At 47.6% G+C, this 20,736-nt stretch overlaps 1 protein-coding gene across 1 annotated transcript in view; it reads left to right on the forward strand.

Annotated features, from left to right (window-relative positions):
- The window catches only part of LOC148537745 (mast cell protease 1A-like), a 72,847-nt gene that overhangs the window by 28,301 nt on the left and 23,810 nt on the right, over positions 1 to 20,736 (forward strand). The window contains exon 6 of the mRNA XM_088460396.1: positions 4,284 to 4,428. Coding sequence (XP_088316522.1) covers positions 4,284 to 4,428 — 145 coding nt within the window. The remainder of the gene's footprint in view (positions 1 to 4,283; positions 4,429 to 20,736) is intronic.

Consider the following 20,736-nt stretch of genomic DNA (forward strand, 5'->3'; position numbering starts at 1 on the left):
CGTCCTAGTCGTATCGCATTACCATTTAGATGCATTTTTGGCAAGCAAAAGACACCCATCGTTAGCAGAGTGGCACGGCACTTGACAGCTCACTCATGCCAGGCTTATCACACTGCATGGCGTATTAAAGCTAGATGAGCAAGGACACATATTTATATCCCTGTGGTGTATATCCTTTTAGTATCGCTACATTGGTATACAGCAGGGGTGGGAAATCTTTTTTCTGCAGAGGGCCATTTTGACATAAATAACATTATTCGCTGGCCTGGTGCAGGCCACGTCCCCTCCATTTGAAGTCACGGGGGTGGGGCCACAATTGCCGGTGATTACAGCAATGCCCGGAGCATCATGAGGATGCTCCAGGGAGCTGTAAGGGCAGCGGTGTGACCGCCTGAAGCGACCTAAGGATGCTCCAGGCGGCACTGCTGCATAGATTCTGGCTGCACGGTACCATTCTAGGCACCCAGCTAGCCAGATGAGGCTAGCAGAAAAAAGCTCAGAGGGCCAGACCAAATGATTCCGAGGGCCTTATAAGGCCCCTGGGCAGGAGGTTCCCCCTTCCATGGTATACAGTATACACTACGCCATGTAGGTCAAAATGAATAGTTGATATTAATATCAAGAAGGGCAATATACCCGCATTTTAACAGACATTTTTATAATCACAATAAAACAATACACACTACATAAGTTTTATCATTCGCTTTTAATAATAATTTAATAAAAGTTAAATTTTATCCAAAACCATTGCCAAGCCATTGGGTGTGCCCTGTAATAGAATTATTTTTCTTCTACACACAAAATACTGCACAAAATACTGCACAGAAAACACTCACATGTGTCAGACAGACTCCACCTATCGAGAAAGACTAACAGAGGAATATACAGACGGTAGTACACATATGCGAGGACATACTTGGCCTACAGTACAGACACAACATACAAGGATGACACTAAAAATAGGCCCTGGAATTTAAAGCACACAGGTCCACCTCGTGTCAGCATCTGTTTCCTGGCAATCAAACAGGTAGTAAGCGAGGCATGCAGGTTGGAGCGGGCCTTCTCTTCACTCAAGGAGGGCAAAGCGCAGGTGGTAGGAGCTGGCCCCCCTTTCCCCCTTTCTGTAGAGCATCCGGATCCGGGCTCGGGACTCCAGTCCCTGCAGTCCCCCCTGACGGTGGCCCTGCTCCTGAAGGCGCCGAGGCGGGCCACAGACAGCCTGTAGGCAGAGCCGTCAGTTATGACTGACAGGCTCCGCAATGGCTTATGGGGGATCTCCCCTGTCGGGCATTTTTATTAAGGTCAAATCGTGGCAGAGAGCTGGGTAAGCTGAGGGGTGGTTGCCGGCAATGCCCAGAAGCAGTGCTGCAGCTGGGCCGGCAGTGGGGTGGGTGAGGGAAGAGCGGCAGCCGGCCCTAAAGGGCATAAAAAGGGGCCGGCCCAGCGGGAAACGGCCCGGCGTCCCGGAGGCCCAATCCACCCCTGGTTTCTGTTAGGTAAAGCTGGCATGTCATAGGTCATACACAAAGAAAAGGGAAGGTAATTTCCCAATTGACCAAGCCCTAGCTTAGTAGTTGTAGAGGATTAGATAGTGTTCAATGTAGGATTTTTTTAGGACAGGGGTGCCGTACACAGAGAAGTACACATCTGTGCACACCAAAGCAGAGCCTTAACTTCAGATTTTTGGAAAAGAGCATTTGTGTTGTCATTCAAAAGTGAAGCAGGCAGAGTGCGCACCAAAGGCGCATGCTACAAAAAACAGGTGTGGTTTTCGCTGGGAAGGGGCGTGACCACATAATAGTACCCACAATTCAAAGTATGCCTCTTAGTCACATTACACCACACCATAGTGCACCTTAGTCACATTACATGCACGGTAGTGTCCCGTATTCACGTTACGTCACACAGTAGAGCCCATTCACGTTATGCCACACAGAGCCCATTCACGTTATGCCACACAGTAGTACTCCTTATAAACATCATGCAACACAGTAGTAGTGGCCCTTATACCACATTATGCCACACAGTAGTACTCCTTATACATTATACCATGCATTAGTGCCCCTTATGCACTATGCCGTGCAGTAGTAGTGCACCTTATACAGTATGCCACATGCAGTAATGCCCCAAATACATTATGCCACACATTGGATGGTATTGAAATTACCATGAATTCTGCTTTGCTACTTTACCAAAGCAAAATTCATGAATAATTTCCAGTAGTACAGTCAGACTAGATCAAGTGTAGTGTTTATAATATAATAATTATTACTAACGTTAGTCCACAGAGACAACAGTGATAGGGCAGGCACAGGCACAGACTCTCCACACCCCTCTCCACTGTCTCCAACTGGCAGCTGCTGGCTGAGGGACAAAGCACTGCAGAACCCAGACTCCTCATCAAACCAACCAAGCCAGAGCTGTCAGGTGCGCATCTCCGCTCTCCCTATCAGCAGTAACGCTCCTCCCAGAATGCTGAGTGACACCCGGTGTGCGTGATGATGTTGCACCCTGATGCCGGGTGGTGGCGTGCGCAATGTATGATACTGGCGATGGGGGACATCGCGCTTTGTATTCTACTGGCAGTTGGGGTATGTGGGCGAACTGGCAGCAGCAAGGACCTCGGTGGCAGGGAGCTTTGGCAACGGGGGGCCTCGCAGCACTGACCCAACCGGCCCATCTGGCTATTGGCCCTTCTGGCATCTTCCATCTACTTTCTCCTGCCGGGACTCCTTCTTTCGCTGGCTCTTCTTCTTTTCTTCAGGAGATCTTCCCTCTCTGTGACTTCCTCCTGCTCACAGCGATCAGCCGGCTGCATATCCAACTGCCACAGCATCTGTCATCATCCTGGGACCCCACCAGCATTTCCAGAACATGGCCTTTTAAAAAAGTAAGAATATCTGTGCTGCTTAATTGGATTTGTCTCCAAAAGGAGGAACGTAAGACAGGACCACGGAAACTGTTGCACATGGCAACACACCATAAACCATAAAAATGACTTTGCGTCAGGGCATTGGGCCAGCCCAGTGTCTCAGCATTACCCCCTATATTTGAATTTCACGTCCCAAGGCTACTACTGATGACTGAGGTATGAAATTACCATGTTTTAACATTTTATTTCACACCAAACCAAAAATTATACATTTTCCTAACAATAATCCTAAATACAACTAGTATAGACTAATAAACTCCCAATTCCCTGATGAGTGTTCCCTCCTAACAGTGCTGGGTAAACCATCAACCATAATCATAATGAAATAATGACACAGAGAGACTTGTATAAAGGAAAAGGATGGTCAGCTTTATTTATTTTTAAACTAATAAAACTATTTAATCTACTGTATAACTGAACTAATAGAAGAATAAAGAAAGACAGACAAAGTATGGTGGCGCAGAAAGAATGGCCCCACAATGCAAGAGCACCAACTGCATACTCACACCGATCTTCTAAGTGGGAGGCGAGCAGCCAGCCGATTACCACGCCTAAGGTATCCACCTCCCACCCCAATGACACGACGTGAGGCCCACCTGGTTAGGTGGTTGTCAATGACCTCAGTAGGGTAGAATCAGCCTAAGCCATGTATTGGAAGGAAGAGCACCTCAGGCTGCAAAGACAGATGGCGACTGCTACCGTTCTTTCCCGCCACAAGAAAAGCAACTCAATTTATAAGGGATGGAGGTTGAGATATAGCCAATCAGAGAAATTTCTATGAAATGGCTGCCAAGCAGAAACTCTGGAATTGCACTGAAAAACCCACCCCCTGCCAATCCTATAGGCTAACCAAACCTAACCCCACCCACAACACTACCTCGCTAAACAACTAGCCCCTTCTTCCAGAGGCCGACACCGACAGGCTCGGGTGTTTAATTACCTCCATGCATATGAAACACAATTCGTCCTAGTTCACTGACAGCTTTTGCATGTACAGTAGCACACAAATACCAGGTAGCCTTATATTTACAGAAGTTAGGATGCACCGCTCTCTCCCAACAGTGGCTACACATTTTGAATCCCAACCATCTACAGCAAAATGTGGATTTAACAACACCCACTAGTCTTATTTACTCCTACATCCAGTGTATGGAATATTCAATAGCCATGACTTATATACTATAGATTACATAAAATGTAAAAAGGCTGTTTATCTATTTATTCAACAATTTCCAAATTCTGTAAGGAGAAGAACATTAATCACATACTGTACATTAAAATTTGTGGAATATTTATTATCTATAAGGGTGGGTAGATAAGTAACCTTTGTCTATATTTCTCTTTATCTCAGTCCTAGTAACACTGTGCGTGTCAGACTCGGTGTGCACAACATTAGCGTAAATGATGGGTTCGTTCAAATCTTCCAGATCCTAAAATCCATTCTGCACCCAAAATACAATAGAAATACCTATGAGAATGACATCCGACTACTAAAGGTAAGGAATATTGTTTGTCACAACCCCAGCAGGAAAACCTTGGGAGGATAAGGTCACCTATGGTTTTTCCCAATACAGAGATCTGCACTTTGGGTCAACATCTTAGTTAATTCCTGAGTGTGGCTATAGAGCAGGTTTAGGCAATAAGTGGCTTACCAGCTGCTGTGGGACTACACATCCCAGCATGCCCTGCCACAGTTTTGCTATCAGGGCATGCTGCAGGGATGTGTAGTTCAACCCCTGCTATAGAGTAACATTGTACAGTGCTGCTACCTTATAGGGAATATTTAACATTGCTTGTAGTCGGGGCCCAGAAAAGTAACAATGATTATGGCAGTATATCATAGCAATTTTTTAAGTTTTATTTGGGGCTATTTATTAACTAGCGACCCATTCTGGCTTCGTGCAGGAGCAATTTAGAATTTACGGCGATAGTCTTTTTTAACTGAAGTCTTGTACTGTAGATGACATAAGTAATTTTTTCTCCTGACATCAACACAAAAAGATTTTTTTTGGATGTGACATGCAAAAGGGCCATGTAAAGTTGTCCATAAGCAAAACAGTCTCCACTTACTGTAGGTCAACTCCAGCCACTTTAAGTGTCTGTCTCTGTGCTTTAGTTACTGTCATGCCAAAGAAGAATCTTACAGGGAACTGGACTTGTTTAAAATTAAAGAATTGTTTTTCACATAAATTAAATAAGAACGGTAAGAAAAGGGAAACATTTATACTTTATACCAGTAAACAGTGCTTACATCAATTTTTCTGGATAAACAGGATAATATGTATCAATCTCTACACCGTATAAAATAAAGGCCATTGTGATAAATCTTTAACGGTTTAGGCAGCGTAAGCCAAGAAAGAACTCAAACATACGTTTTTTTTCATTAACTTACTTCACTAAAATCATCACTGCTCGGCTCCCTTTTGTCATACACAAATGTTCTATAGAATAGTGCAAACGGCATCAATATCAGTCCAGTGGTTCTCGAGATTAGCCCAAACAAACAGACAGACGCCTACAAGGGACTTTATTTTATACTATGATTAGATGAGCCAGGGGCATTTCTAGAGAGGAGGGGGCCCGTGTGCAGTCTCCGACATGGGCCCCCTCCTCTCTGCACGGCAGCGCACTGAGCTGTGCGCAGCCAGCACTGGAGTTATAGACTCTGGGCACTAGAGTGTGCCCAGAGTCTATAGTGTATGCACAGAGCACTGGGAAAATGGCACCCGGGTGTCATGCACGGAGGGGGTGGCACCAAAATACCGGCTCCTCCTCATTGATAGGAGCTGGGGGCAGCAGTGTGACATTCTCCTGCAGCACTCCTGTCACAGAGGAGGAACCGACAGTACAGGCACTAGTCTCTAGGGGCAGCCCAGCATCTCCAGGGATGCTGGGCATGCCCCCGGAGTCAGGGCCGGATTAAGGGAGGGACGACAGGGGCGGTCATCCCTGGGCCCCCACACCCGGAGGGGTCCCCACTAGCAGCGGTGCGCTGTCTGCACCCACCGCTAGTGAGCCCTCTGCTAGTGTAGTGTAGACCGCGCAGTGAGCGCAGTCCACACTACACAGTGACATACACACAGCCGCCGGCGGCAGCTGTGTGTATGTTACAGCAGCCGATGAGAGTCAGATTCTCATTGGCTGCTGCACAACGAGGGAGCCAGCCGGAGCTCACTCATGAGCTCCGACTTCCGGCTCCCCCGCATCTGCTGATAATGGGATAGACGTCATGACGCTGACGTCTCTCCCATAGTGCAGTGGAAGAGCCGGGACTCGGAGCGGGCAGCGCCGACTGCGTCAGGAGCGGGAATTCAGGTAAGTGGTAATTTTTTGTTTTGTTTGTGTGTGCATAGGGGAGGGGGCAGCTACAGGGGACACTGCATAGGGGAGGGGGCAGCTACAGGGGACACTGCATAGGGGAGGGGGCCCCTACAGAGGTCACCGCATGGGGGGCAGCTACAGGGGAGACTGCATAAGGGAGGGGGCCGCTAAAGAGGTCCCTGCATAGGGGAGGGGGCCGCTACAGCGGTCACTGCATGGGGGGGGGCAGCTACAGGGGACACTGCATAGGGGAGGGGGCCGCTACAGCGGTCACTGCATGGGGGGACAGCTACAGGGGACACTGCATAGGGGAGGGGGCTGCTACAGAGGTCACTGCATAGGGGAAGGGGCCGCTATAGAGGTCACTGCATGGTGGGGGGGCAGCTACAGGGGACACTGCATAGGGGAGGGGCCGCTACAGAGGTCATTGCATGGGGGGAAGGGCAGCTACAAGGGACTGCATAGGGGAGGAGGCCACTACAGAGGGCGCTGCATAGGGGGGCCGCTATAGGAGGCACTGTATAGGGGGCCGTTTCATGGGGGCACTGGGGGGTGTTTTCTAGGGTCAATGCATAGTGGGGACAACTACTGGCCCCTCTGTATAGGAGGGCAACTACTGGGGGCAATAGGGGGGACCACTACTGTGTCTGGGGGCACTTTATAAGGGGCACTGTATAGGGGGACCACTACTGGGGGCATTATATAAGGGGTACTGCATAGGGGGACCACTTCTGGGGGAATTGCATAAGGGCATTACTACAGTGGGCACTGCATATGGGGGACCATTACTGGGGGCACTGCATAGGGGGGGACCACTACTGGGTCTGGGGGCACTACTGGGGGCATTATATAAGGGGCATTACTACAGTGTGCACTGCATAGGGGGGACCATTACTGGGGGAACTGCATAAGGGGCACTGCTACTGGGGACATTGCATAAGGGGCCCCCACAAGTTTGTTGCCCAGGGGCCCCCACAGACCTTAATCCGGCCCTGCCCGGAGTGATGTGATCGGGATTTCCAGATAGACCACATCCATTTTATTTTAGGCCATGGTCCCTTCTCAGGGGCAAATACAGTGTGCACCGGGTGTCACCGGACCTGTTGACGCCTCTGTCCTCTGCCCAATTTCTCTTACCATAGGAAAGAATCTGTGACACCATCTGTAGATGGTATTTGCTATCAAAAACAAGTATAAAAAAACTTTATTTGTGGAGCTTGATAAATACTGTAGAACAATCGCTATGTTCACATTCATTGTATGGGGTTGGAGGTGTATAATGTTGCTGCAACTTTCGTAGGAGATATCTGCAATATCTCCTGTATTACGCATTTTGATACTTAAATTGGATCCCTCATAGAGTCCCCCATGGCTTGTGCATACGCAGGCCAACAGCCACACATGCGCAGAAGGACTCCCAGGTCATAAACCCGGAAGTCCTCACACCGTCAAGGACAAGAGTATACCTTTGCCGTTATTGGGCAGGATGTATCGATGCAAAAAATTCGGTCAAACCTCAGAAAATGCTGTTTCCTGGGGTTTGACAGCATTTTCCATATGCACCAAGCTACGGAAATGTCACGGCTGCCAACACTCTAGACTCCTGAAGGGAGGCAGGCCTACTAGGCACAATAAACTGGGGTGGTCTTAGGAATGACCTTTCCATAAAACTCAGTAACACAGGATAAAAGTAAACTAGAATTTATTCACAAAAGAATGATAATCAGCAAGATCTCAAATAAAGTCTCAAACAGCACAGAGGTTCACAAATGCAATAATAAGTATAGGAGAGAATCCCCAAATATATATATATATATATATATATACATATATATACACATACTACACATACATACATACATTAGGGGTGTGCACCGGCCACTTTTTGTGTTTTGGTTTTGGATCTGGATCTTTCTTCGTGTTTTGGATCTGGATTGGTTTTGCCAAAACCACCCTTCCGTGTTTTGGGTTCTGGGTTTTGTGTTTTGGATCTGTATTTTTTTGAAAAAAAGCATAAAAACAGCTAAAATCACAGAATTTGTAGGTTTTTCTGCTCCTATGCTATTATTAACCTCAATAACCTTAATTTCCACTCATTTCCAGTCTATTCTGAATACCTCACACCTCACAATAGTGTTTTTATGTCCTAAAGGTTGCACCGAGGTAGCTGGATGACTAAGCTAAGCGACACGAGTGGGCGGCACAAACACGTGACCCATCTAGGCGTGAAACTGCAGTGGCAGACAGGATGGCATTGAAAAACTAGGCCCCAAACTGTACATAATGCAAAGAAAAAAAAGAGGTGCAAGATGGAATTGTCCTTGGGCCCTCCCACCCACCCTTATGTTGTATAAACAGGACATGCACACTTTAACAAACCAATCATTTCAGCGCCAGGGTCTGCCACACAACTGTGGCTGAAATGATTGGTTCGTTTGGGCCCCCACAAAACAAGCTGGCAATTTATCTGTCCCTGCACAAACTGGCTCTACGGAGGCAAGATGTCATCCTCATCCTCCTCATCCACCGATTCCTCACCCTCTTCAGTGTGTACATCCTCATCCTCACAGAGTATTAATTCGTCCCTGCTGGAACCACAGGTCCCTCTGTACGTTCTGGAGGCTGGTCTCCCTGGAAGTGTTGATAATTCATTTTATGAACATCATCTTCTCCACATTTTGTGGAAGCAACCTCCTACGCCTTTCGCTGACAAGGTTCCCGGCTGCACTAAACACTCTTTCGGAGTACACACTGGAGGGGGGGCAACTCAGGTAAAATAGAGCCAGTTTGTACAGGGACCTCCAAATTGCTTCTTTTTCCTGCCAGTACAGGTACGGACTGTCTGACATGCCTACTTGGATGCTGTCGCCGATGTAATCCTTTAACAGACAGACGCATGCTTGTCGCTGCTGCTTTGAGGATTCAAGTGCGGCTACAGCCCACACAATTCACAAAGACAGAAAAAAAAAAAGAATATTTTTATTGTTTGTGGAGCACACTTTTGAGGGTTACACCACCCTTTAACAGACAGACGCACGCTTGTCGCTGCTGCTTTAAGGATGCAGGTGCGGCTACAGCCCACACATTTCACAAAGACCGAAAAAAAAAGAACAATATTTTAATTGTTTGTGTAGAACACTTTGAGGTGTCACCACCCTTTAACAGACAGACGCACGCTTGTCGCTGCTGCTTTAAGGATGCAGGTGCGGCTACAGCCCACACAATTCACATAGACAGAAAAAAGAAGAAGAATATTTTTATTGTTTGTGTAGCACATTTTGAGGGTGTCACCACCCTTTAACAGACAGACGCACGCTTGTCGCTGCTGCTTTAAGGATGCAGGTGCGGCTACAGCCCACACATTTCACAAAGACCGAAAAAAAAAGAACAATATTTTAATTGTTTGTGTAGCACACTTTGAGGGTGTCACCACCCTTTAACAGACAGACGCATGCTTGTCGCTGCTGCTTTAAGGATGCAGGTGCGGCTACAGCCCACACAATTCACAAAGACAGAAAAAAGAACAATATTTTAATTGTTTGTGTAGCACACTTTGAGGGTGTCACCACCCTTTAACAGACAGACGCACGCTTGTCGCTGCTGCTTTAAGGATGTAGGTGCGGCTACAGCCCACACAATTCACAAAGACAGAAAAAAGAAGAAGAATATTTTTATTGTTTGTGTAGCACACTTTGAGGGTGTCACCACCCTTTAACAGACAGACGCATGCTTGTCGCTGCTGCTTTGAGGATGCAAGTGCGGCTACATCGCACACAAGTCACAAACACATTAAAAAAATAGTTTTTTATTTTTTGGAGCACTTTGAGAGTTACACCACCCTTTAACAGACAGACGCACGCTTGTCGCTGCTGCTTTAAGGATGCAGGTGCGGCTACAGCCCACACATTTCACAAAGACCGAAAAAAAAAGAACAATATTTTAATTGTTTGTGTAGAACACTTTGAGGGTGTCACCACCCTTTAACAGACAGACGCACGCTTGTCGCTGCTGCTTTAAGGATGCAGGTGCGGCTACAGCCCACACAATTCACATAGACAGAAAAAAGAAGAATATTTTTATTGTTTGTGTAGCACACTTTGAGGGTGTCACCACCCTTTAACAGACAGACGCACGCTTGTCGCTGCTGCTTTAAGGATGCAGGTGCGGCTACAGCCCACACAATTCACAAAGACAGAAAAAAGAACAATATTTTAATTGTTTGTGTAGCACACTTTGAATGTGTCACCACCCTTTAACAGACAGACGCACGCTTGTCGCTGCTGCTTTAAGGATGCAGGTGCGGCTACAGCCCACACAATTCACAAAGACAGAAAAAAGAACAATATTTTAATTGTTTGTGTAGCACACTTTGAGGGTGTCACCACCCTTTAACAGACAGACGCACGCTTGTCGCTGCTGCTTTGAGGATGCAGGTGCGGCTACAGCCCACACAATTCACAAAGACAGAAAAAAAAAGAACAATATTTTAATTGTTTGTGTAGCACACTTTGAGGGTGTCACCACCCTTTAACAGACAGACGCACGCTTGTCGCTGCTGCTTTGAGGATGCAGGTGGAATCTAGACGGGATTTGGAACCGAGAGGACACACTACCTCCATCAATTGTCTAAATCCCACTGCACTAATGTCGGATACCGGACGCACGTCTAACACCAACATAGCAGTCAAGGCCTCAGTTATACATTTTGCTTCAGGATGACTGCTGTCGTACTTCATCCTCATCGCTAGGGACTGTTGGAGGGTCAATTGTTTAGTAAAAGTAGTGATGTTCCTACTTCCTCTCTGGGATGATGAACAACTCCCAGCAGCAGCAACAGCACTAGGAGGAAGTGGTTCTTGATCTTTCCCTATTTTATTTTTATCGGAGAAAGTTTGGTCCTCCATTTATGTTATATTGATATATATACGTGCGGCTAAAGCGCACACAAACACAGAAAATATTTTTTTATTTTTGCTGGAGAGTAGTGCACTTTGTGGGTTACACCACCCTTTAAGAAATGAGCCAGCCGGCTCTTTACTTATGGGACACAGGCGCACGCTTGGCGCTGCTCCTTTGTTGATGCACGTGCAGCCACAGTGCACACAAGTCCCAAACACAGAAAATATATATTTTTTTGGTTTGGAGTGTACTTTGGGGGTTACAGAACCCTTTAACGGTCAAGCCAGCCGGCCCTTTACTTATGACACAGGCGCACGCTTGGCACTACTTTGTTGATGCACGTGCGGCTACTGCGCACAAAATTCACAAACACAGAAAATAATTTTTTTTTTGGTTTGGACTGGAGTGTACTTTGGGGGTTACAGCACCCTTTAACGGTCAAGCCAGCCGGCCCTTTACTTATGACACAGGCGCACGCTTGGCACTACTTTGTTGATGCACATGCGGCTACTGCGCACACAATTCACAAACACAGAAAATAATTTTTTTTTTGGTTTGGACTGGAGTGTACTTTGGGGGTTACAGCACCCTTTAACGGTCAAGCCAGCCGGCCCTTTACTTATGACACAGGCGCATGCTTGGCACTACTTTGTTGATGGACGTGCGGCTACTGCGCACACAATTCACAAACACAGAAAATAATTTTTTTTTTGGTTTGGACTGGAGTGTACTTTCGGGGGTTACAGCACCCTTAACGGTCAAGCCAGCCGGCCCTTTACTTATGACACAGGTGCACGCTTGGCACTACTTTGTTGATGCACGTGCGACTACTGCGCACACAATTCACAAACACAGAAAATAATTATTTTTTTTCGTTTGGACTGGAGTGTACTTTCGGGGTTTACAGCACCCTTAACGGTCAAGCCAGCCGGCCCTTTACTTATGACACAGGCGCACGCTTGGCACTACTTTGTTGATGCACATGCGGCTACTGCGCACACAATTCACAAACACAGAAAATTATTTTTTTTTTGGTTTGGACTGGAGTGTACTTTCGGGGGTTACAGCACCCTTAATGGTCAAGCCAGCCGGCCCTTTACTTATGACACAGGCGCACGCTTGGCACTACTTTGTTGATGCACGTGCGGCTACTGCGCACACAATTCACAAACACAGAAAATAATTTTTTTTTTGGTTTGGACTGGACTGTACTTTCGGGGGTTACAGCACCCTTTAACGGTCAAGCCAGCCGGCCCTTTACTTATGACACAGGCGCACACTTGGCACTACTTTGTTGATGCACGTGCGGCTACTGCGCACACAATTCACAAACACAGAAAATATTTTTTTTTTTGGTTTGGACTGGAGTGTACATTGGGGGTTACAGCACCCTTTAATGGTCAAGCCAGCCGGCCCTTTACTTATGACACAGGCGCACGCTTGGCACTACTTTGTTGATGCACGTGCGGCTACTGCGCACACAATTCACAAACACAGAAAATAATTTTTTTTTTGGTTTGGACTGGAGTGTACTTTCGGGAGTTGCAGCACCCTTTAACGGTCATGCCAGCCGGCCCTTTACTTATGACACAGGCGCACGCTTGGCACTACTTTGTTGATGCACGTGCGGCTACTGCGCACAAAATTCACAAACGCAGAAAATAATTTTTTTTTTGGTTTGGACTGGAGTGTACTTTGGGGGTTACAGCACCCTTTAACGGTCAAGCCAGCCGGCCCTTTACTTATGACACAGGCGCACGCTTGGCACTACTTTGTTGATGCACATGCTGCTACTGCGCACACAATTCACAAACACAGAAAATAATTTTTTTTATTGGTTTGGACTGGAGTGTACTTTGGGGGTTACAGCACCCTTTAACGGTCAAGCCAGCTGGCCCTTTACTTATGACACAGGCGCACGCTTGGCACTACTTTGTTGATGCACGTGCGGCTACTGTGCACACAATTCACAAACACAGAAAATAATATTTTTTTTGGTTTGGACTGGAGTGTACTTTCGGGGGTTACAGCACCCTTAACGGTCAAGCCAGCTGGCCCTTTACTTATGACACAGGCGCACGCTTGGCACTACTTTGTTGATGCACGTGCGGCTACTGCGCACACAATTCACAAACACAGAAAATAATTTTTATTTTTCGTTTGGACTGGAGTGTACTTTCGGGGGTTACAGCACCCTTAACGGTCAAGCCAGCCGGCCCTTTACTTATGACACAGGCGCACGCTTGGCACTACTTTGTTGATGCACGTGCGGCTACTGCGCACACAATTCACAAACACAGAAAATAATTTTTTTTTTGGTTTGGACTGGAGTGTACTTTGGGGGTTACAGCACCCTTTAATGGTCAAGCCAGCCGGCCCTTTATTTATGACACAGGCGCACGCTTGGCACTACTTTGTTGATGCACGTGCGGCTACTGCGCACACAATTCACAAACACAGAAAATAATTTTTTTTTTGGTTTGGACTGGAGTGTACTTTCGGGAGTTACAGCACCCTTTAACGGTCAAGCCAGCCGGCCCTTTACTTATGACACAGGCGCACGCTTAGCACTACTTTGTTGATGCACGTGCGGCTACTGCGCACAAAATTCACAAACACAGAAAATAATTTTTTTTTTTCGTTTGGACTGGAGTGTACTTTGGGGGTTACAGCACCCTTTAACGGTCAAGCCAGCCGGCCCTTTACTTATGACACAGGCGCACGCTTGGCACTACTTTGTTGATGCACATGCGGCTACTGCGCACACAATTCACAAACACAGAAAATAATTTTTTTTTTGGTTTGGACTGGAGTGTACTTTGGGGGTTACAGCACCCTTTAACGGTCAAGCCAGCTGGCCCTTTACTTATGACACAGGCGCACGCTTGGCACTACTTTGTTGATGCACGTGCGGCTACTGCGCACACAATTCACAAACACAGAAAATAATTTTTTTTTTGGTTTGGACTGGAGTGTACTTTCGGGGGTTACAGCACCCTTAACGGTCAAGCCAGCCGGCCCTTTACTTATGACACAGGCGCACGCTTGGCACTACTTTGTTGATGCACGTGCGGCTACTGCGCACACAATTCACAAACACAGAAAATAATTTTTTTTTTCGTTTGGACTGGAGTGTACTTTCGGGGGTTACAGCACCCTTAACGGTCAAGCCAGCCGGCCCTTTACTTATGACACAGGCGCACGCTTGGCACTACTTTGTTGATGCACGTGCGACTACTGCGCACACAATTCACAAACACAGAACATAATTTTTTTTTTGGTTTGGACTGGAGTGTACTTTGGGGGTTACAGCACCCTTTAACGGTCAAGCCAGCCGGCCCTTTACTTATGACACAGGCGCACGCTTGGCACTACTTTGTTGATGCACGTGCGGCTACTGCGCACACAATTCACAAACACAGAAAATAATATTTTTTTTGGTTTGGACTGGAGTGTACTTTCGGGGGTTACAGCACCCTTAACGGTCAAGCCAGCTGGCCCTTTACTTATGACACAGGCGCACGCTTGGCACTACTTTGTTGATGCACGTGCGGCTACTGCGCACACAATTCACAAACACAGAAAATAATTTTTATTTTTCGTTTGGACTGGAGTGTACTTTCGGGGGTTACAGCACCCTTAACGGTCAAGCCAGCCGGCCCTTTACTTATGACACAGGCGCACGCTTGGCACTACTTTGTTGATGCACGTGCGGCTACTGCGCACACAATTCACAAACACAGAAAATAATTTTTTTTTTGGTTTGGACTGGAGTGTACTTTGGGGGTTACAGCACCCTTTAACGGTCAAGCCAGCCGGCCCTTTATTTATGACACAGGCGCACGCTTGGCACTACTTTGTTGATGCACGTGCGGCTACTGCGCACACAATTCACAAACACAGAAAATAATTTTTTTTTTGGTTTGGACTGGAGTGTACTTTCGGGAGTTACAGCACCCTTTAACGGTCAAGCCAGCCGGCCCTTTACTTATGACACAGGCGCACGCTTAGCACTACTTTGTTGATGCACGTGCGGCTACTGCGCACAAAATTCACAAACACAGAAAATAATTTTTTTTTTTCGTTTGGACTGGAGTGTACTTTGGGGGTTACAGCACCCTTTAACGGTCAAGCCAGCCGGCCCTTTACTTATGACACAGGCGCACGCTTGGCACTACTTTGTTGATGCACATGCGGCTACTGCGCACACAATTCACAAACACAGAAAATAATTTTTTTTTTGGTTTGGACTGGAGTGTACTTTGGGGGTTACAGCACCCTTTAACGGTCAAGCCAGCTGGCCCTTTACTTATGACACAGGCGCACGCTTGGCACTACTTTGTTGATGCACGTGCGGCTACTGCGCACACAATTCACAAACACAGAAAATAATTTTTTTTTTGGTTTGGACTGGAGTGTACTTTCGGGGGTTACAGCACCCTTAACGGTCAAGCCAGCCGGCCCTTTACTTATGACACAGGCGCACGCTTGGCACTACTTTGTTGATGCACGTGCGGCTACTGCGCACACAATTCACAAACACAGAAAATAATTTTTTTTTTCGTTTGGACTGGAGTGTACTTTCGGGGGTTACAGCACCCTTAACGGTCAAGCCAGCCGGCCCTTTACTTATGACACAGGCGCACGCTTGGCACTACTTTGTTGATGCACGTGCGACTACTGCGCACACAATTCACAAACACAGAACATAATTTTTTTTTTGGTTTGGACTGGAGTGTACTTTGGGGGTTACAGCACCCTTTAACGGTCAAGCCAGCCGGCCCTTTACTTATGACACAGGCGCACGCTTGGCACTACTTTGTTGATGCACATGCGGCTACTGCGCACACAATTCACAAACACAGAAAATAATTTTTTTTTTGGTTTGGACTGGAGTGTTCTTTCGGGGGTTACAGCACCCTTAACGGTCAAGCCAGCCGGCCCTTTACTTATGACACAGGCGCACGCTTGGCACTACTTTGTTGATGCACGTGCGGCTACTGCGCACACAATTCACAAACACAGAAAATAATTTTTTTTTTGGTTTGGACTGGAGTGTACTTTCGGGGGTTACAGCACCCTTAACGGTCAAGCCAGCCGGCCCTTTACTTATGACACAGGCGCACGCTTCGCACTACTTTGTTGATGCACGTGCGGCTACTGCGCACAAAATTCACAAACACAGAAAATATATTATTTTTTTAGCACTTGGGGGGAGCACCCCTGATGGACAGAGCACCCCCTGGACAACACTACAGCACCCCTTTAGGACTGGGACACTGCACAGGACTTTGGAGTGGACACAGCCCCTATGGAGAACTGACTGCACAACACAGTCCAGCCAGCCCCTATGGACTTTGAAGTAGTGGACACAGCCCCTATTAACAACAGCAGCACAGCACATCACAGCCAGCCCCTATGGACTTTGAAGTAGTGGACAACAGCAGCACTACACTACACTACACTACACAGCCCTAACTCCCACCCTCCCTCTTCACTGTCCACAGCCGAGTGAGAAAATGGCGCTGACGCGGGTACCTTATATAGGATCCAAAACCCGCGAGACTCGGAAGGCGGGATGATGACGTTTTGCCTCGATTTCAGATCCGAGTCAGGCGGGAAAAGTCGAGCCTGATTCGGATCGGACTCGGATCGGGGGGGCTCGGGGGGGTTCGGATTTCAGAAATCCGAACCCGCTCACCCCTAACATACATACATACACACACACACACACTCTTTAACATTAACAACTAACGGGTGTAGGGAACTCCCGAGTCCAGAATGAGGCCAACACCTAAGGATGACACTGAGGACCTTTGCCAGGGTAGAGCCCTGTAGTAATGGAAATCCGGAGCTGAGCGGACCCTGTAGGATAATATAGTTCCAGGACTGGGCCGAACCCTTGTGGTACAGTGGGAGATGAAACAAACTTGAGCCTTGTGGGGTAGTGAAGTCGGAGCAGGGTTAAGCCTTGTAAGGCAATTAGATTCCAGGACAGGGTTGAGCCCTGCGGCGTGGCTAGAGTTCGGAGCGAGGTTGACCCCTATGATGCAGAGAGGATTGTAGCGGGGTTGAGCCCCGTGATGCGGAGATAATTGTAGCAGAGTTGGGCTCTGTGGTGTGGCTAGGGTTTGGAGCGGGGTTGAGCCCCGTGATGCAGAGATGACACTGTAATGGTGCAGTTGATAACTGTAACAAGGATGAGTTCAATATCCACAGGAACGGAAAAACAACAGGCAAAGTAAATAGTTGAGCAAAATGGTGAAACTGCAGTGATGGAGCAATAAGCAATACTTAGACAATAGGAATGCTGGGCCCTGTAGTGCAGCGAATGACTGACATCAGAAGTTCATCTGGAACATAACAAAGGCCCTCATTCAGAGCCGTATGCTCTGAGCAGAGCGCACGCTCTGAATGAGGGCCGCCCTCCATAAAAATGGAGCGTCCTCCTGGACGCTCGTATAGCTGTGGGTCACCACCCACAGCCTATACGAGCGTGCAGTTTGATGGCCGCGATGGTCGTGACCATCGCGACCATCGAAACTGCGACCCGGTGCCTGCGGTTGAGGTTTTCAACCGCAAGCTCCGGAGTGATTTTGGCTCTATCAGAGCCAAAATCACTCCCACTGACATCACTAGTGATGTCAGTGGGCCGGCTTCTGACGGGAGGCATTCCCGTGGGAACGCCCCCGTCAGGGAGGCACGCCCCGGCACGCCCACCAAAGGGGGCGTGCTGTCAATCAACATCGACAGCACGCCCCCTTTGATCAGACACAACGAGCGAAGGACTTTCCTTCGCTCGTCGCGTCTGGCGCATGCGCACGACGGACCTCCCTCCATCGTGCGCATGCTCAGTGCAGAACATCGACCCACTTGCGAGCGGACAGCCGCTCGCGAGTGGGTCTGAATCAGGGCCAAAGTCCACAGCAATCCACAGGCACAACGGGGATCTGGCAGGAGTCCAAGAAAAAACCTGAAAGTAACGTTACACAGTTAGTAACAGGCTTTATACTAGAGGTCTGTGATCCATAGGAAGTTTCAGAACATGTGACCCAAATGGAATCAGGTTTGAAATAATGAGCAATCTAGAAATCGCACAACCTGACGACACCTGGAAAACAGATGATCACTTTAACACTCTATCCCCTGAATGAGAAGCATGCCAGCAAGCAGGATAGCTCCTCCAACGACCACAATGGAACTTTGGCAAAAGTAGTCTATCTTTATGTACTGAAACAGTCGCAGTCCTGACAGGAAAGCTTAGCTAATAGAAGCCTATGGCCTACTTTTCAGTCGAATTTTTACAGGGTCCCCCATGGCTCAAACATGCACTGTCTTTTGCTAAAATCATCATGCATACTGCGCTACTAAACACCAGTATGCATACGATGATTGGCAGGATGCATCGCATCCAAAATAGGATGTTTGATGCATCCTGCCCTTAATCACAAATCACAAATCTTCATGTATGCAGTGTTACTAAATGCCACTATGCATGTGATCAGTTGTGGGATGCATGATATTCAAAATGCTATGCATCATGTATTCCACCCACTATGTTTGACCCAGCTGCAAAATGACTGATTAGGTGTAATTTGGGGGGTTGGGTCTGCACCGAGTGTCAATCTCTGAGAGGGGGACACCAAAATATCAGCTTCTACTCAGAGACTGGGAGCCGGGTGCTGCACTGTGACATTAGTGTGCATGGTCTGCTTCTTATCACTGAGGAGCTGTCAGTGTGGGCAAAGTCTCTGGGGACAGTCCCGCATCCCCGTCAGTGCTGGGCACATCCCGATAGTGATTAAACCAGGGATGTTCCGCAAGGCCGCAAGCCTTTCCGCGAGGGGGTTTACTTACTGCACTGGGTGTCACCTACCCAAGTGACACCACTGCATTTGTTGTCTGACACATCAGCACAGTGTGTGACAAATGTAATACTGTAAGAGTAATCCTTTATCTTGCATATATAGTTGATAATGGAATGCCTGTGCCCCAGGAGGCAAGCACAGGTGTCACATATGAAGAAACAAGGGTTTTATTTACTAAGCAACGGGTACTGAAATCCCAGCATCAGTGTTGGACTGGCCCACAGGTGTACAAGGGAAATCTCCAGTGGGCCCCTCTGTCTGAGGGCCCCAGCTCCTCCTCTATGGGCCAGTAACTTGGGGAGGCAGGATGATAAATTAACTTGGATGCTTTGTTTGTTTTTATGGAAGTTACACCAAGATTATCCTCCTGCCAATCAAACTGGGTGGTCCTGGGTCCGAGATCCCGGTAGTCAGAAACCTGACAGGATTATGATACCGACACCTCCCCGCTGCCTAAACCTAACCCTCCCCCCATAGTGCCTAAACCTAACCTCCCCCTAGTGCCTAACCCTAACCCTCCCCCCTTAGTGCTTAACCCTTACCCTCCCCCTAGTGCCTAACCCTAACCCTGCCCCCTAACCCCAGTACTTACCATCGGGATGCCGGCACTGGGATTCTGACAGGTGTCAGGATTCCGGCACTGTCATTCTAAGTGCTGGCATCCTGACTGTCGGCATAATCACTACATCCCCCCTGACACACCCCTGTCCACTCCGTAATAAAGGGAGTCTGTTCTTTGCATGTCCTCTCTAATGGTTGGCTAAATACTTCTATGGTGGCTGGCCACAGCCCCTCTGGTGGCTTTTCACACCCCTTAAGCTTGGGTCCCTACCAATGCATACCTTGGTGGGCCCTTCATACCCCAGTCCAACACAGCCGGGCACTTCTAATCGTGTTTATACCCAAAATTTAAAAGGGCAATGCTTTTACTAGCTGTTTTGCTAGTAAAACCATTGCCATTTAAAATTTTGGGGATAAATACAATTAGAAGTGCCAAGATTTAGAGCCCAATGCTTAATACATAAACTCCATAAACTCTTTGCAAAAAAATAATATATGCGTTCTTTACTATTCTGAAATAATTATATGGGACAATATAATCAAAATTGTCTATAATTAAATACATACGTCTGAATACAAATTGAACATATCTATTTTGAATATATTTTGTGTTGATAAAACTGTGCACAAAACTCAAACTGTACTTATTGCTACATTTCTCCCTCCCATCTCAATGGTACTTCACTATGGTGTCTATTCATAATCGGGGGCTGTATGGCCCCCCATGATTAAGTAATCACCTCACCACAGGAGATACTTATCAACGGAGCAATTCAGCATTGCTCTGGTGTGAGGACAGCTGCTCTGAAAAGCAGCTGTCTCCGCAATCAGTAACACTGCTACTTCTGTAGCAGTGTTACTTACCTGTCCCGTCATCGGCTTCCGCCCATATGTGGCCTGAGGTCATGCATGTGCAAAGCCGCTGGGAAGGCAGTGAGGAGGTGGTAGAGGGACCTGCATGGATCCTCTTTGCATCCCCAGAACTCCTTACCATAGGAAGGAGCGGTGTTCCAACAACAAGCACCATCTGTTCTCGCAGGCATGCGCATCGCGAACCGAGAGTGCCGGGATCCCTCTCCTGTACGTATTAAAGGACTGTAGCTATAGGCTACAATGGTTGAAGATTGCGTTAGCTACCGGGGCCAAGCTCCAGAA

This window comes from Taudactylus pleione, unplaced genomic scaffold (genome assembly GCF_031769625.1).
Source record: "Taudactylus pleione unplaced genomic scaffold, aTauple2 ptg000044l, whole genome shotgun sequence".
NCBI classification, from domain to species: Eukaryota; Metazoa; Chordata; class Amphibia; order Anura; family Myobatrachidae; genus Taudactylus; species Taudactylus pleione.